General features: G+C 40.6%; 1 protein-coding gene across 4 annotated transcripts in view; it reads left to right on the top strand.

Moving 5' to 3' along the window:
- The window catches only part of NEDD1 (NEDD1 gamma-tubulin ring complex targeting factor), a 38731-nt gene that overhangs the window by 2686 nt on the left and 16853 nt on the right, over positions 1-19192 (top strand). For 2 of the 4 annotated variants that reach the window (XR_014784352.1, XM_084810217.1), the window contains exons 3-7: positions 4783-4877; positions 7183-7299; positions 9844-9984; positions 17184-17413; positions 18658-18859. Coding sequence is in view for 2 of the 4 variants with exons in the window: in XM_084810217.1 (XP_084666343.1) it covers positions 4783-4877; positions 7183-7299; positions 9844-9984; positions 17184-17413; positions 18658-18859 (785 nt within the window). In the remaining 2 variants the exon portion in view is untranslated. Of the gene's footprint in view, positions 1-4782; positions 4878-5766; positions 6137-7182; positions 7300-9843; positions 9985-17183; positions 17414-18657; positions 18860-19192 lie in introns of those variants that run through there. The other 2 variants (XR_014784351.1, XM_084810216.1) reach the window with 1 other exon arrangement.

Here is a 19192-nt window from a genome sequence, read left to right as displayed (position 1 = left end):
TTTCTACATTATTAGTGACAAATTGCAGGTGACCTTGACCAAACAGCAGGTTGGTTTACACTGGCTTATGTGGTTGGTTGATCACATGGGCTAATTAAAGGCCTGTGGTAGTTGCATCTGCTTAGATTTTGGTGTCCATAGTCATAAAGTATTTCCATAAAGGAATTTCATTAAATAACATCCATGTTGTATCAGCTGATACCATGGAAACTATTTGTGTATGAAAGAAAATTGAGTGAATGTCTGTGGCCTCTGAAAAGATAGGGCAACCATATGTGAGAACCAATGTGTCCAGAAATGACAGCTGAAGTTATCAAAGTATGAAATGTATTTCATAGGTTCACATTGCATTACAGTATGAAATATATTTCACAGGTGTATACAGTATTTACTTCATTGGAGTTTAAAGTGTTTATTTCAGACAGAGTATTTTGGCAATATGGTTACTTAACAGGGTAGTTTAAACAAATCTTCAGCTATTACATCTTCCTCTTTGTAACTTTACCAATAGGAATCAGTTGGATATCAATATTTGTGGCATTGCCATTTTGCTTAAAATCCATTCATTCAGGGTGTGGGAGCCTACCACCCCAGATTCATGTGTTTGAGTCTTCCTTCAGCTTGCATCCCTCCTTCTCCCACCTCCAGGACACATGGGGGGAGCTTTTGTCATATGTGTGTGGACACACATTCTTCTTCTGAATTGCTAGAAGACACAGGAGCCAGGGAGGGCAGCTGCCATTTGTGCTGCATTGTTTCTCCATAGCTCAATCCCAAATGGTAGGTGTTTTCTCCCTCTCTTTGCATCCCCAGGCGGAAGGTTTGAAGTCTGGGAGGGTGAAATAACCTGAGCCCAGAGGCATCTTCTTTAGTATCAATTTGGAAGCTAAACATGGGTGTGCATATTTTCTCTTCTGTCTATCAGAGAAAGAGAGTGGTCGATCAGCTCCGGTTCTTTTGCCTAGGGGAATGCCCAGAGTCTAGTAGCTAGAGCAACCTCTCTTTTGGGGCATCTCTCAGTAGTAGAAGGGGAAGTAGCTGCCAACCCTGCAATATTGGCCTGGCAGGTAAAAGCAGTGAGACAAGCTGGACTTGTATTTTTTCTGACAGTGGCAAAAGGAAAGGGATAGAAGAAAAAGCAGGCACTTGTTTTGCATTCGCCCAGCTGAGCCATAAATCCTAAAAGAATCCTTGGCAATCAAACACACATACAAAAACTTAAACATACACTTTTCAAGTTAGGTACAATTAATTTTGATATATGCCTTTGACAAAGTGATTTCTTACTCAGTGTTTAGTAATTAAACCTAAATACGTAATTTTTTCTAGACATATATATGTCAGACTTTGTAACGTTTATAGCTTACGCTATTTTTTACTCATTAATTGATAAGTGGAAAGTTTAAGTTCACTTGAACCCTGAACCATACAGTTTGATGACTTTCCATTTCTCACAGAACCCTTTTCATTTTTAGTGATGAGTTATTCAGCATTTTGTCTTTGCATATTATCTAAACCATTTTACCAATTACATTTTGATAACAATTACCTAAAGTTCATTGTAAGCTCACTTCGTATCTTCCCTATTGGTACCAGTTACCTTATTATTGATTTAATTCTCTGGATTCCTAATTACCTTTTATGTAACATGCTTAATTGCCTGGGGCTTGGAGCTCCAAGACAAGACAGCTTTTGCTGGGGGTGGGGTGGGGGGGATAGCCATTTTCTTCAGTAATCATTTTTAGCACAAGGACTGTGCCACCAACCTTTAGTGGCAGATCCATGACACACCTCATTCTCTTATGTTTCCTTCTTACTCTCTAGCCATGCAAATTTGATAGTGTGTGTCCTTGATGATGTTTACTTCCATACCTGGTAGAGCCCTAACCACCATGTTGGTTACAATAATGTCAAGGAATAATGTGGATGGGGGCTATGGACAGGTAAACACAGTGCTGGCTTGCAGGATCTTGCCTGGGTTTCCCATTCATTCACATCACCAAAACATGTTGCTTTTTGCAAGTAGGATGATCATTTTGGGATGTTTCAGTACATTTTTCTGCCTGCAGGACAATGGTTACTATCTGCTTCAAATGAAAATAAGATAGTAGAACTTACTCTGATAACTGAAGTGTTAATTTTTGGGCTCTTTGATTTTTCTTTAGTTGTTAACTGCCATAAGTGGGAAAGCTTCTCAGAAGACAGTAATGTTTTCATTTAGTGAGAGATTGAAAGGACACTAGTACATCTCATCTTTGATAAGTCTTGTGTTCTTTGGTAGGCAGTCCTGTGCTTAAAGCTGTCCCTTGATAACTTCAAACCTCTTCCCCGCCATGTGTAATTCAGTACAACAGAAGCTGCTTTGAATTCATCTGTTTCTCTAATTGCCAAATACTTTCTACTTACTTTTCTATGCCTGAGCTGCTAAGTAGATCTTGTTAGCAATTGGGAATCAAGAGTGCAACAGCCTGTCATTACTGATTGTATGCTGAATTAGATGTACTTAAGCCCACTAAAATTGATGGACTCAGGCATGGCTAAATCTGCACAGAATCAGGGCTGTTAACATCTCAGAGTTAATATCTTTATTAGCTACTATCAGTTATTGCAACTGACAGAACTGGCAGTAGCTATTATGATCCTGAAAGCTTCAACAGTTGTAGTATATTATGGAACTAAGGAAACTAAACTCCTGAGACCACTTCTGTTTTGCTTAGTAACGACATGTAAGTATTATTAGGTATGAATGTTAAACTTTACACATTTTGTTATATATAGGGAAGCTTAAAAAAAAAATCCAACATGGCACATGTGGGTGCTGCTACGTGCACAAAGCCAGACTGAGGTGCCTGCCATCCTATTTTCGCTCCTTGTATAAGTCAATGGAGCAATTCATAGGCTTCTATAGAGAGCAAAAAGAAAAAATGGCTGAAGTGGGGTGGGGGGACTGTACCCACACACACATACACTAAGGACCTTTGGAGCAACAGGGTCCTTGGCAAGGGGTGAGCGTTGCCCTGCCTCCAGCTGATTTTTGGCAGGGGGGCTTTTCACTCCCTATTCAAGCCTATGGAATGATTCACCCTCTGCCAAAAACTGGCTGGAGAAGTGGCAGTGTATCCCCACCAAGGGCCCTTGAGGCAACAGGGTCCTTGCCGGGGATGGACTTTGCCCCCCCCCCCCCCCGGTGATTTTTGGGAAGGGACTTTTTTTCCTTCCTATGCAAACGAATAGAGAAATTGCTCCATTCAGTTGCATGGGAATGGGGAGAGAAGGAGAGAGAAAGAGGAGCCAGAGAAAGAGGGAAAGATAGAAAATGGCCCAGAAAGAAAGAAAAGAAGAGCCAGGGGTGGGGGTAGAAAGAAGGACCAGAATGAGCAGAAATAAGCAAGGAAAGGAGGAAGAACAGCTACAGAGATGGAAGGAATGAAGGACAGAAAGAAAAGGAAGGAAGGAAGGAAGGAAGGAAAGAAGGAAGCAAGAGGGAGGAGGGACAGCTAGAGAGATGGAAGGGGGGAGAGAGAGAGAGAGAGAGAGAGAGAGAGAGAGGAGTCAGAACAAAGAAAAGAGCCAGAGGGAGAGAAAGAAAGAGGGGACGGACAGATGGATGGATGGATGGAAGGAAGGAAGGAAGGAAGAGCCAGAGAGAGAAGGCAGGGAGGGGGGGGAGAGAGAGAGAGAGAGAGAGAGAATAGGAATGAGAGAGAAAAGAGCCAGAGAGAGAGAAAGAGACTGGAATGGGTAGCACACATACAAATACAGATAAGGAGGCACTTCTAACATTTTTTATCATCCCTCCCCTCCCCTGCAGCAGACCATTTGTGGTGGTGCCCAGGGCAATGTGCCCACATGCCCAAAAAGGTTGGAGACCTCTGCCCTATAGGGATATCAGCTAACCAGCTTAATATGAAGGAATTTCTTCTTGACTCCAGAAATGATAATAAGTGTGCTACTGGAACTTAGGAGTACATAGTTGCTTTGGTTTTATGGAAGTGGTATGATGAGTAAAGTGAGTGTGCATGTATCACCCAATTCAGATGTGATATTCCCCAATCCTCCAATTCATGATTTACTGAGATGTCCAAACTGAGCAAACTATAGTTGGCACTAGCCAGGAATTGCTTCCAAGTTATGGTTTGGAGGCAGTTTCTGGTTAGTTGAAATCATAGTTTGCCTGATCTGGATGCCACAGCAAAGTCCTGGTTATCCAAACCAGGAAAGAGGAGGGAATCTAGTCAGAGGAGAAGGGGAGGGAGTGTCTGTGCCTGCAGCATGTGCCTGACAGTGCAAACTATGAGCTACTGCCACTTTCTGCTTAGCATGACCACAGAAATGTTAATTAATGTTAGAACGTACTGGACGACAGTTAATGTTAGAACATACTGGATGACTACTTCTTGCAGATATGGGGCAGCAACCGGTGCTGACAGTCTGCCAGGCCTGATCATGTTGTGCTAGTGGGTATGACCACTAGTGGAATGGGAAGCTAGCATGTGATAGTGCAGTCTTGGAAACTAATACAAACTAGTGCTTCTGGTCAGAAGAGCTCCCTTCCGGGAGCTCTGCTGACTTATCCTGTTCCGGAAGCACTAGTTTTTTGTCTTTGCTATCAAGTGCTAGCTTCCTGTTGCAGTAGCAGTAATTCTTGTTAATGCAAGAACAGTATTGGATAGTAATCAAGATTTATGCTAACCTATATAGTTAAAGGGGCTTGGATTAAAAATATTTTCTTCTTGTCTACTATACAACACTTTGTGCCATTGTCCATGACTCTTGTTTCAGATAATTTTCTGGTCACTGCATCTGCTCTTGGTGATAAAATAGTGATTTCAAACTGTAAAGGTAAACCAGTTCCACTCTTTGAACTAGCTGAAGGGGTAAGTAAAACATGCTGGTTTCTTGGTAGCCTTTCAGTGCAATCCTTTACATGTTTACTCAGAAATAAGTCCCTTTTAATTAAATGGGCTTATTCCCAGGTAAATTTGTATAGGATTGCAGTTTCAGGTTGTTATTTTTGTCTCTTTTCTGTTGTGGAAATATTGTGTGTGTGTGTGTGTGTGTTTGTATCTATCTCCATAGTGAGAGATCCTTAAATGTTACTTTAAAAAGTCATATTAGTCCAAGCAATAATGTTGTAGAAAAAATAAGATACAGTTGGCTGTAGTGGCAACCAAGGTGGTGGATCACTAATTCAGTGGGTCTGGTCTGAAAGCAAGATCAGGTAATTTGGAAGCTCAAAGGGGAGAAATTTGGATGGAGAGGAGTTAATAAGCAGTCCTAAAAACAAATGGTTGTTTCCTAACAGTTTATCAGTGAGTACCACAGAAGTAAACAAAGCAGAAGTCATTGACTGCATTTGGACATAGGGCTAAACTATAGTGTACCAATTACAACGACAAGCCGTATTGAGCATCAGGTTCATGTGTTTCCCCTTTCTGCTCTCCTCCATTGTGGCTGCAAGGAGGCTGGAAGCTTTTGCTTCCATTTTAGATTAATTGCAATTTAGTATGTCATCCGAATCTGAACAAACTGTGATTAATCTTAATTATGGTTAGTTCTAATAAGCCAACTTTGTAAACTGAGTTTTGAAGTTTTCTTGTTTCGGTGTTAAAATTAATCACAGTTTGTCTGGGTTCAGATATCATGGCAAACTGTGGTTAATCTAAAATGGAAGGAAAAGCTTCCAAACTACTTGTGCTGGAAGGGTCTGTGTATGTGAGCCCAAGGGTTACTGTGGTTTGTTCTGATAATGTCCAAACTCAGAACATCCAAGCAAAACTATAATGTGCATTTGTATTTGTATTGATTAGGTTTTCTTACCTGTGTTGCAGCCACTTTAATGAATGCCTGAAATGCATTAATGAAAAATGCTGGAGAAAATGTCCACAGCCCTAAGAAACTGAGAAAGATCATTTGGTGTATTGCTGAAGATATATTTCTGTCCTTTGTCCCATTATTAATAGTGGCATTTTCTTGCCTCCTTATTCTGATTTGTGGTGACTTAGGAACTTGGATTGATATAAGCTCTTCTAAAAAAAATCTAAAATTCTTGCCAGCCTCCTTTCAAAAACAGCATGCTAGTAATGATCTTTTATATTATGGGCACAACAACCTCAGTTCTGTTCAGAGAGTACTTGTAAGTTTAATTGATTTTAAAACCATCTTGTTTGCAAAGTTTTGCAGGATTGTTTGATGTCGCTGTGAAGAATTTTGAAACCAATGTGAAATGTGCAGGGGGAAAAGGGTGATGCGGAGAGAATAGTAATTCTGTAGTGGCTCACACATCATGGCAGCAAAATGTGGGTTTTTTAACCCATAGTTTGCGAGGACACACACCACATGTGAGGCACTTCCAGTTTATGTAAGCAATCTCCAATCTGCGCAGTTGGAGGTTGTCAGTGTGACATCTGAACTCGGACCAACAGGTTGTTCAGGGGCTAAACGACCCAGCGGTTGACCCATGGTTAACTGCTGGGTTGTTTAGGTCCTGAACAACCCAGCAGTCTGGGTTCTGATGTCATGCTGACAACCTCTGATCAAGCTGTTTGGAGGTTGTTTACAAAAAGTAGAAGTGGCTCACACGCAGCATGCGTCCTGGCCAATCTTGGGTCAATTAACCCACGATTTACTGCTGTGATCTGTCAACTGGCCCTAGGTTTAGCATTGGCTAGTTAACATATACAAGTAACATTATCAAGCAACCTGTTACTTCTGTGATGGTTCATACCAGATTTCCCCTCTCCCTCTTTTTAATGATCAAGTGGTATATAGTCTAACTCAGGGATGGGCAACTTCAGAGGGTCTGGGGGCCAATTAGGTGTGTGCTGTGTATAATTTACATGTAGGCTAAATGTTGAATACTTCTCTTCCCACTACCATTCCCCCATTTCATTTCCCTTCACTGGTATTTGTTGAAGAATATTGTGTACTCTACATTTTGTTATGTAAGCAATCTCTGATCTGTGCACTTGGAGATTGTCAGCGTGATGTCTGAACTCGGACCAATGGGTTGTTTAGGGGCTAAACAACCCAGCGGTTAACTCATGGTTGCAAAACTTGGTTGCAAAACTTCATTGCTTTTAATGGATCTGGATTACCAGCTCAGGTTTTATTATGTTTTTTATATTTTATATCCTAACTTTCTACATAGTTAATATTTTCTTTTTTCCTTTGTCTGACTAGGCAAAACAAGCATGTATAAGTTTGAGTTCAAATTCCATGTATATTGCAAGTGGAGGCACTGATAGCACTGTTAATATCTGGGATTTAAAATACAGAAAACTTCACCGATCTCTTAAGGTAAAGCAAAATATTTTCTGTTTTGACTATTTGTCTACTGAACTATGTGGCTCTCAATAATAAATACATTCCCCAACTTTTAGCTGTGGACTCTGATCTTTAAGGTTCAAACTTCCACTCAGTCTTCATATCACAAGTGTTTGTGTTACCAGCATGCTTTGTGGATTGTGTGGCTAAATAAGGGGTCTTTTCAAATTATCCTTTTATTGCACAGTAAGTGCACAGTTGTTACTCAGTTGATGTGGGAATTCAAAAGCCCGCCCCCCCATTCCAACCCCTCACCCTTACTTTCTAGAGCTCTGTGTCTGCTCAAATGTGGGGAATGAACTATTTCATTCATTTAAATGGAACTTGATGCTCCCATCCCCTTGTGTGCATTGAGATGCCCCCCCGCCCACTTCAAAGTGAATTAGGGAGCCCCTGCAGATGAGAGATGTTTGCTGGAGATATTAAAGCACAGAAATTTTTGAAGAAGGGTGAATGCTTGTTTGATTATTTACTTACTACATGTATGAAGTATTTTCTGTCTAAGCATTCAAGGCAGTGTAATTAAAATATCGGGCCTGCAAGGCTAACATGGGAAAACAAGTAGTAACGAGGAATGGCAAAGTACAGTCAAGTTCCCGCAATAATTTAACTACACTTTTCTATTGTTTTGCCAGTTAATCCTTTTAATCTGTTGATAATCCTTATAACCTATGCTAGCATATTTATGGAGTTTAGTTTCAATGCTGATTTTAGGATTTTCAGTTTTATAATTGCTTTATGATAATGAAGCTCCCCTTAAATAACAGTTTTTGTCTGAGAACATAATGCTTTGACATTTATGTGTATGCACATTTAGGATTGGAAAACTGACAGTTCTTAGGTAATTATCTCTAATGCCACAAAAAACTTATCGGAAAATAGTTACTGCAATTGCACTGTATTAGGATAGCATTTTTATATATGCAAAATGCTGAGGAACTTTGTATATATGAATTCTAGTAAGGGCCATCCTTGTAAATATAAACATTACTCTTCTGTGGGTACAGTATTATTATTACTGTTATTACCAGTGGTGCCATTCCACCAGCAGAAGGGAAGCCGCTGGTGGAACAGATTTTTCCTCTCTCCTGCACACCCCCCAAATCTGCTCCAGAGGGTTTGGGGAATGTGCAGGGGGCAGAGAAGACAGGGAAGTCCTGTTGCATGGGCAGATTTCTACTCGTGCAGTGTTGGATGCAATTCATCGTCAGCACCACCACCATCAGTGTACAGAGTGCTTTAACAGAGTTACATAGGCAACAGTCTAGTCCCCGCGCCCAAGGACCTTACAATCTAATTTGCTGGTTATGGATGAGCAGTGATGGTTTTTTATTTAAGTGCTGGTCTGTATGATCAGAATAAGCATGTTGTAGCCTTTTGGGAGTACGCCACTTCATACATGTGCTATTAAAAAAAAAATAGATTACTTATATGCTGCTCATCAGCTTTCAAAGCAGTGATAAGGAAGACAATTAAAATACAGTAAAACCAAGAACAGAATAAAGAAGACATGGAATAATTAGTAGGGGGAGAAACATTTGAAATCAAATGAAAAGCTGAGCAAAATTAAAATGATTTCACAGCTGGGCAGGTTGAGATGGAGAGGGCCAACTGAACCTCTCTAGGGACACAGGGTGGGCCACTGGCTGTGTGCTGCAATAGAAAAGGTTCTATCTCATGCCCCATCCAGTGGAGCCTCGAACGATGGTGGGATGCATAACATAGCCTCTGAGCATAGTGGGTGAGCAGGGTAGTATGGAAGGAGTGGTCCATCGGATATCCTAGTTGCAAAGGGTTATATCCCATAGGTGTCCCCACCCCCTCCAAATCTGCCCTGGAGGTTGAGGGTTCCTTCAGAATAGTGGGAGCCTTCCTTCAGTGTAGAGACATCCAATTGGATACAACCTAATCAATTTACATATTGTATGTTTGAATGCTTTAGCATTTAGAAAATCTGTATCGGTAGGAATGCTAGGCTAGACATGAGTTTATCCTACTTGTGTTGAAAAACAGTACAGTCTCAGGGGAGTTGCACTTCCCCCCCTCTTTCTGAATGTATAGGTCAGGTCTTAGTCCTGCTGGGACTTCTAACTTTTGGTTACCAGCCCAAGCCTTTAGATATAGGGCTAATTAGAAATCTAATTGAAAACTTGTTAAAACTGACTGATGTGCTCTGATAGAAAACATTATCAAGCATCTGTAAATTATCAGGGTTAATGCAAAACTATTGCTATCAAATGTTCTGTGAAGCCCTAGGAGTTAGGAAGAGCTAGGTTTGGGAGAAGTAAAAGTGGGAGATGCCATGTGGATTGCAAATCTTAATTACTATGAATCTGGCAGAATGAGAGAGGTTAACAGCATGCTCCTATAGGAGACTCCTTGACAGTAAGTCCCTTCAGATTCAATGTGGTTTCCTCTTAGGTAAGCAGATATAGGATTGCAGCCTAAAATGATGATTACATAAATTCTTTAGAACAATGTGCCAAACTGAGATTTGCCTTGTATGTTCTTCTTTAGGATCACAAAGATGAAATAACTTGTGTGTCATTTAATTGGAATGATTGCTATGTTGCTTCGGGATCCATGAGCGGTGAAATTATCCTGCATAGTCTTGCTACGAATTTATCCAGCACTCCGTTTGGTCATGGCAGCACTCAGGTAAGGTATTTTGGATTAGAATATGTTTCTAATGGTGTTATTGGATTCCACTGGATATGTTGGATTTTTATGGAAGCATCAAATATAACTGATAATTGGATCTTGCCATGTGGAGATAGATTCAATACCAATTTTCTACCACCCTAATTGCTTCCTTTTTTCAGTAAGCCCATCCCAAACTCATTCATGAGAAGCATGTGAGCTTCAAGCCCCCTCTTTTCACTTCTGTGGTGTCCTGGGTAAGCAGTTCTCACTACCCCCTCTTGGGATCTCTGCCCAAGTGACAGAGTGGATCTTCATGGAGTTGGGTCTTTCTAGAAGTCAAGCCCCCCTCTTTAATGAGCTTCCGTCATGCATTAAAAACGTGGTTGTTCAGGCAGGCATTTGGGGTGGGTTAGGGTATTTTAGGAAATGTTTTTATTGTAGAATTTTATTGTTTTAAACTGTTTTATTGTATGTTGTACTTCGCCCAGAGTGGCTGGGTGACCAGCCAGATGGGCGATTAATAAATTTAATAATAAAAAAATAAAAAAATAAGCGCACAACGGGCTGTATTGTGCACTTGATTGAACTTCTGGTGTGTAACAGAAAAATGGGTTATCTGAGTCCAGTCACAGATAATGTTAGTATTCAAGGGCAGAGATGGAACTGCAATTCCTTGCAAACAAACTGGGAAAACAAATAGAGCTTTAGGAGAAAGCTGTACTCCTTCAATTTTCTTTTATTTATAGCCCACTCTATTCCATGGGCTCAGAATGGCCTTCAGGTGTGCGAGGATTTTTTTGTTAATATTTTATTGAAAATTTTTTTTATTTTATGAATGAACATATGAACCCCACTTTCCTTCAATCATTTACTGTCCCACCCCTTTTAAATATATGTATATAGTAAAGGGAAAAGAAAAACGAGAGAAAACAAAAGAGAAGGAAAGAACAACAAAAAAGTGTGTGTGTCGTAAATTGGTTCCATACAAAGCCCTCTTGAATAATAGATTACATTTACACAGTTGACTTCATCCTCTGGTATGGTCCAAATGGCATCTAGACCATGTATAGCTCCAAACCCCAGACACACTCACATTTTTCTAGATTATTCTGCCTAATGTCTAAGGTTTTTAAGTTTGAGCAACTATTTGTGTGAACACGGGGCCCTCCTTACGCCTCTTCTCACCCTCTGCTTTAATAGTTTTATTACTGGCATGAATTGGTCATAGCCACTTTTTAGCACCATTGGCAGAAATGTAGGGAAAACTTTCCAGTCATTATGATTGGTGTGTGTGTGTGTGTGTGTGTATATAAAAACATTTTTTACCAAGATGCTTGGTTTTCTTTTTAGAATTTCTAGGATGCTGACCAAGTTTAATGTTTAACATGTGCAGCACTGCAAAAGATGTGGCAGCAGCATTGTATTCATTAGAAGCAAAAGCCCAGTTTGTGAAAGCTCTGATATTCTTGATGCATTGTTATCATCCATCAGTTATATTGATGCAAACTTCTTCATAATAGCCAGTTTGCTCTTTTTTAAAAAGCCACCTTGTAGCAGAGCTAATAAAGTTGTCATAGCTGTGCTTTATGTGTGGCTTATTTGGGAAACTGTCTCTGACAGTTATTGATGGACAATGTGCTATTGTTTAAAGACCAAAGCAATGAAAGCAGGGAGGGTGGATCTGAGCTGCAGTGATAAGGTGCTGAAAGACCTACAGCTGGGTTACATCGACTGGTGTTTTCTTTGTGTACTTTGCACTTTTTTCTCCTGGCTGCTGTTCATTCTGCTGTTTATAACTTTTCACTGCCTTCTGATGAAGAGAGATTTGATTGCTCTTAACTCTTGAGGAATATTAATGTAAAATATAGGGACATCGTACTCACTTGACAGATGTAATCTAAAGGGAGGCCAGATATATTTATGGTGAAATAACTAAATGAGGTTTAAATATTTGCTATGACATAAAATACATAGCATTACTGCAACAATCCAATTATTTCTTTGGTAAAATGCAGAAGCATTAAAGATTTCAGTTTTTCTGCCTGCTGTCTATTTAGCCCTTTTTCTTTTTCCTGAGTCAGTTATTTACTTCACTGTAATGTGGAAGAGAAGAATGGCGAAGGCAAATGGAGCAGGGAGTTAGAGGAGCTACAAGAGAAGAGCCTTGGATAATAGGGATGTGAGGAGATTGGAGGAGAAATAAAGTGGGTAGCTGGAGATTTCTGGCCTTCTATGTGCTTTTTCCCTCCTCACCCCAGTAACTGTTATTATACAAGATAAATGAGACTTAGAACAGGCTATCTCATTTAAAATTATGGTTTTGATTTGAACCCACTGAGTCTTCATCAGGTTCCCTTTTCTTAAAAGTTTAAATGCCTATCAGTCAGATCCCATAGTTTGGCTTGTACACGTGTTCATGTTGGCCTTTTGTAGGGCTGGAGAGAGATTGCAGCAGATCTCGAAAGATGCATTATTTTTCTCCCCTAGCTAAAAAGATCAGGTCAAGAGACAAGGGGGGCGGGGGAGAGAAGAGGAAGGGGCATATTACTGCCTATATGTCCCTGCCTGTTCAAGCTTTTGCATGTTATATTTTATGTGTTCAGAGCATGCGAAATACCTAATATATGCAGCAGCCTGTAAGGACTGTTAAAAGTATGTTTTCCATGAATTTGAAATTAGGGCAATCATTTAGAGTTTAATGATAACAAATAATGCATTAAATTTAAAGCCCATTACTGCATCAATTTCAGGTCTATAGCGTCTTGTTGAATCACAGCTCCAGTCTTAAACTCTTAGCAGTAGAGACTTACAGACACTAAGCTTGGCACTCTGTCAGGATTCTAAAGTTTCCATTGTTATGGCAAAACGCCTAGCTTGAAAAAGTTGTTAAATTTTAATTGCATGTCACTCCAGTGATGCTTAAATGGCAGACTTGCTGACTAAACATCTGAAATGGCTGTTCTTGTAATAAAGATGTGGTATCAATGCTGATGTTCACTTAAAGGATTTTCAGGTGTTACTTTTTCTGTTTCTCACTACTGGATATTGTGTCAAATTCAGTCCCTTCTGTGGCTGGGCATTGTACTGTATGAGTGCTAATAGACTTGAGCCCAAAATAGGGGGCTGATTTTTCATGAAATTCTCTGTGTCCTCCTTCCATGACTTTCAGGGATGGAAAGAGTTTACAGAGGATGTCCCTGTTGCGAAGGCCACCTTCTGTTTTGTCATGCTGTACTAAAACTGCCACAGCGCCTCAAAAAGGGGAGCATAGGCTTAATTGCCTGGGCAAAGGGGCTGGGTTCTTTTTTCCCCCCACCCCCACTTCACACTAAGGATAATGGGAAGGCTTCATTTGCCCTTAGTGATGTTGACACATAGATATATATGGCTGACTACATGGCTCTGTGAAGTGATCATACTGCATATATGTTCCCTGATTGCCTGCAAGAATAACACTGTTTTAAAAAAAAGGTGGGGAGCATGAAAGGCCTATGAACAGGCATAAGAAAGGTAACTCTCTTGTGGTACAGTGGGTGAGAGAGGTCAGCAAACATTTTGGAATTACCTTCCCACCCCCTTTTCTTACTGTGAAAATGTTTACTAGGGAAAATTCAGCATAGCAATTGTTTAACCCTTACATAACTACAATTACCTGTAAACTGGTGCCATACTCTCCTTTGTCTCTCCTTTCTTTCACGTACCTTTTTAAAATGAGCATTTTATACTGGATAAGCTTTTCCCCAAAGCTAGTCGCTGTTCTCTTGTGTGCTAGCAGAGGAGATACTGAGCAAGTTCGCACATCACACTAAGCTACTGTCAGAATAAGCCACGATGGGTGGCTTGTCTGTTACTCCTGACAGATGATCGATGGGTTGCCGTGGCTTTTTTCTTCCTCAGGCCTCCCGGCCGTTGTGGCATGCATCCCAGGGGCCTTTGCGGCACAAATCCTCATTTCCTCGTTCCCTACATCAGCACCCTTTCTGCAATTGGTCTACTGGGGTTGCTGGCTCACGGGGGAACCCACACCCCCGGCGCATCATATGACCAAAGGGATTTAAGTTTCTGAGCCATTATGAACGCAAGAACATGCACACGATTAAAAAAAAAAAAAATCTTTTAGAAGTCTTGCCCAAACGCACAGGACCACAAGACCGCCTGTCCGCTTTTGAGCCCAGCATAGCCATATCTCTCTCTTGTCAAGGTCCTAGTTAATTTCATCCTCCACTTTGGTGCTTCCCTTGCTCTCCCCCCCCCCCCCCCCCGCTTTTTAAGGCTGTTTCATGTTTTACTGAAGTAATGACACCTGCACCTAAAGCTCCTTCTCGCCTGCAGTGCCCAGCTACTTTCAGCTCCCCCTCCACCCTTGTGCTTGTTTGTTCCCTCCACTGGTCTCCATTGTTATCTGCCAGATATATATATGGGTGACAGAGCAGTGAGTGGAATTGCTAAACGTACGCAAATTTCAAGGCAGAGTGTGGGCCGAGTGAGTAAAGATAGACAGATTTCAAGGCCGACAAGTGAGGCAGATGGCTAAAAATATGCAAATTTCAAGGCAGAGCAGTAAAGCTGAAGGGCAAATTATGCAAAATTCCTAGCAGTGGACATTCAGTCCTGCACGCTTGCACAGGACCAAAAATAAATAAAAAAAATAAAAATTGTAAACACATTCGAGACACTCTCCAGTGTCTTTTCTTCAAGATTTATATGGAAAACAAAACATCTGTCCTGAGGCAGAGGGCACTGAGAAGGGATGAGGGAAAATGATGGCAGGACTAGTGAGATTGTGAGGAGCAGCAGGGGTTTTTGCCACTCCTCCCAGGTGGTGCTCTAGCCATTCCTGACAACCCACAATAAAATAGGGATGTCAGAGAATTCCGCCACGGATCACTTACGTGGGGCGGATCTTCTGGGCGGCGGCGGCTCCGGTGGTGGCTTCGGCGGCAGCAGCTGCGGCGGCTGCGGCTGCGGCAGCTGGTCTTCCGACCGGCTGCCACCGCCTCAATTTGCAGTTTTGTTAAAAAAAAGAAAAAAAAAACCCGACGTGATAGGGTACGTAAAGATTTACGTAGCCTATCATGACTGGGTTTAAAAACAACAACAACCACGTACGCAAATGGCGGTGGCTACGGCCGCCGCCATTTGCATTCCTTATTTTTGGCCGTCTTAGTCTACGTAAATATTTACGTAGACTATGATGGCGAAAATAAAGGGGAACGCAAATAGCGTAGCGGGTGCTATTTGTGTCCCTTTTTGATTCGCCTCTTTAGCCTATGTAAATATTTATGTAGGCTAAAACAGCGAATCAAAAAGGGACGCAAATAGCGCCCGCTACGCTATTTGCGTTCCCCTTTATTTTCGCCATCATAGTCTACGTAAATATTTACATAGATTAAGACAGCCAAAAATAAGGAGCGCAAATGGCGGTGGCCGTAGCCGCCACCATTTGCGTGCGCGGTGGTGTTGTTGTTTCTTCCCCCCAGAGCCCTCCGTGGCCGGAAATCCGGCTGCAGACGGCTCTGGCCTGGCTGGGCCTGGCCGGCTGCTCCGTGGAGCTGCCGCAGAGCACAGCCAGCCGTGGAGGATTCCGGGGGGGAGGAAGGGATCGCCTCCCCCCCGTTGAGGATTCCAGGGGGAGGGACGGAATGCCTCCCCCCCCCATCAACATAATCCGCGGAAAGGTAAGTGACTTTCGTAGATCCGTACAATAAAATCGCTTTGCCGGATTAAGATGTCATGACAAGCTACACTGAGAACAAGCCACCCTACTACAAGCCATGGGTTCTCAGGGTGGCTTTTTTGCGCAGAATAACCCACAATGGAAAAACCATTCTGGCTTTGGACGTCATGCTAAGCCACCACAATAACAACCCACCATGGCTTAGTGTGATGGGTGAACCAGATCACACTTATTTCTTTAAGTGAGTGATAGTCTAAACACAGAAGGCAGTTGTAGTTGTGAAATAGCTTTATGTAGATGATTGCTTAATGAAGTGCTGTAGTTTTCATACACAACTATCTACAGAATAGAATTATTATTTATCACTTATAAAGCACCTCAGATGTTCTAACCACTGTATAGAGATTAAAATATAGTCCATGTCCACACACTCACAATCTTCTAAAGGAAAAAGGAAATGGAAGGGAAGAGGAAAGCAAGCAAATTAAGGTAGATTATTGATAGTCTCATTGATAGCATCTCACTGAGGGAAATAAAATTACACTAAAATCAAAATTAATAAACTTTTTTTGGTCCAGATTAGTTTATAGGTTTAAATTCTGATTAGAACACACTGCTACAAACACTAATTTTCCATCATAATGCAGTGATTTCTGAATGATAGATTAGGCATTATCAGATTTCAGGAGTCTTATAAGTAGAATGTCAATCATTGTCATTGGATGCTAAGAATAGAGGAGAACAGAGAGTTAAAACTTGTGTAAGTTGTGGAGGTAGGGCTAACTTTAGGATTCCAATATAGCCTAAACTCCAGGGACAAAACCCCTTTATTAATATTTATGGATAATACAGTGACAACTAATCAGCTGTAATTCCTTCATAGCATCAAGTAGTTTTAATACTTGTGGTATAATTCTGAATGTTAACTTGAACATTTGGTTACCATTTGAATATGATATATTGAGATAATAAATAGCACTTCAACTACTTATATGAATCGACCTTCTTACATAACTACAATTACCTGTAAACTGGTGCCATCCTCTCCTTTGTCTCTCCTTTCTTTCACGTACCTTTTTAAAATGAGCATTTTATACTGGATAAGCTTTTCCCCAAAGCTAGTCGCTGTTCTCTTGTGTGCTAGCAGAGGAGATACTGAGCAAGTTCGCACATCACACTAAGCCAAGAATTGAAGCTCAGTTCTTTTCTTAACAGAAACCAGTAGCAAAACCTTAGTGTTCAGTATACATTCCAAATCTGTCCTATCACACCACCCCTGTGCTATCGGATTCCAGCCTTCATAAAAAAACACACCCTAGTCAGTATGAACAATGTATTATCGTGAGCAACTAATTACTTTGGCTTAAAACCTACAGGGCAAGGTCCCGACAAAATTAGTTACACTTCAGTTCCGTCAAACTTAAATCCGATTCATTGCAATGGCACTAAAGCCTAACTAACCTAGCCTGGATCCAACCCATACACTGGTAGAACTTATGGCATGCTTTAACATATGCCCTGCTTTTTGTTGTTACAGCCCGTTCGACACTTGAAATATTCTCCCTTTAGGAAAGCGTTACTGGGCAGTGTCTCTGACAGTGGAACTGTAACTCTGTGGGATGTCAACGGTCAAACCCCATATCATAACTTTGAAAATGCTCATAAAGCTCCAGCCTATGAAATTTGTTTCTCTCCCATCAGTGAGCTGTTACTTGTAACTGTAGGTCTGGATAAAAGAATCATATTGTATGATACCGCAAGTAAAAGGTAAGCATAGACTTGTCAAAATATTTATTTACGGAATTGATAGATTGCTTTTTAGCAGCTGTTTACACAGTGCCTTCTTGCATGCCATAAATTTTGTGAAAACGTTGATCATCAGCAATCGAATGAACTTAAAAATCCTTTTACCGAGGTTTGACACGGTCCCTTTTCAATTAGACAAGTTAATTGGAACATTTAGCATTTATTTACAAGAATTGTTCGGTTTGGAACTTTAACATGCCAAAAGATGTGCTTTTGTGAAAATGTTTTTAGAGTATCCTTACTAACGATATAAATTAAATGTTTTTAGAGTATCCTTAGTAACGATACAGTTGCGTGTGCTTGCTTGACCTGTTCACTAGCTTGCTGATGAGTGTATTAAAGCTCCTGGAATACTTCTGCACAACATGGATTTTTTTTTATCATTTGGTATATGTGTAGAGACGTGCACAGACACAGATATATATATTTCAAGACTGTTTGGGGAATTCATTTTAGTGCATAATAGAGACCAGTGCTTGAATGCATGGCAAGCCAATAAAAAGTAAAGGAAGCTGTGTGTTCCTAAGAAAATTTCACAGTTGTATAATACCGTTATTGGGAATAGCCAAACTGTTACAAATGAAGTGAGCAAGCTTTTGAGTTCATCAGGCTAAATGTTAAGCAAAGCAGGATGGGGATGGGAAACAGTGGCTTGAAATTGAAGCCACCAAGTCTGCATTTGATTACAGTTTTAAGATGGAATCTAGGAGGAGCAAACTTAATTGGATTAGAATGTAAATAAAGAAAAACAATTAATAGAACTTGCACATAGGAGACCAAATGTTGACAGTGGGAATTCCATTTGCCATCGTATGCACTTATTTGAATGCTTGTCAAGTTTGAGAAACTGTGATTTTCTAATAGCAGCCAGGGATGTACATCTGTGAAAAATGTACATGCAGGCCTTTATGTATTGTATCGACTGAAATATAACACTGGTAAATAAATATATGACAATCACAGAACTAAAACTATGGTGTGGAATAGTGTATAGTGTTGGCCTTGGACTCGGAAGACCTGGGCTCAAGTTTTGGCTTGGGCATGAAACCCACTAAGTCGTCTTGGGCCAGGCACACCCTCTCAGCCTAATCTAATTTAAAAGTAGCTCCTTGAAGGGTAGTATAAAAATACATTTTATTTTGGAAACTAATATGCTCTCTTCTTTTCCTTCCTTTGTTTTCAACATTTTTGTTTGCCACATAAAGGCAGTTAAGGACTTTAGTAGCAGAATCTCCTCTAACTGCAGTAGAATTCATGCCTGAAGGAACTTCCTTGGCAATTGGATCTTCTCGTGGAAAGATATACCATTATGACCTAAGAAAACTGACAGCACCTGTGAAATCAGTCAGTGCTCACAAAGCCTCTGTGAAATGCATAACACTGCAGTACTATAATAGCTTTTCAAGGGTAAGGCATCTTGTACATTTAATGCTCAAATGTAGGTTTAAAAATAAAACCTTGCCTAATTATGGCAAATATATGCCAACAAACACAAGAGATGTGTATGTTTATGTTAAGATACTAAACCTTGTAATTTTGTTTCTATTGTAATCGTAGTTGGAATTGCACAATTTACATTCTCTCCAGAATGAAGATGCTTTCAAACCTTGATGGCTTGTTGTCTGTGTGGCTAGAATGAATCTCTTTTTAAGTATTCTATTTTTTTTTTCAAATATTAAAATTAAGAAAGGTTCTTGATATTGGAATCCTATCAACAATATTCATAGGAAGAAAGTTGTA

This window comes from Heloderma suspectum, chromosome 7 (assembly GCF_057233095.1).
Source record: "Heloderma suspectum isolate Gila_16-S chromosome 7, 16-S_ref, whole genome shotgun sequence".
NCBI classification, from domain to species: Eukaryota; Metazoa; Chordata; class Lepidosauria; order Squamata; family Helodermatidae; genus Heloderma; species Heloderma suspectum.
The sequence above is the reverse complement of the archived record's forward strand: the minus strand, read 5'-3'. Positions and strand labels throughout refer to the sequence as shown.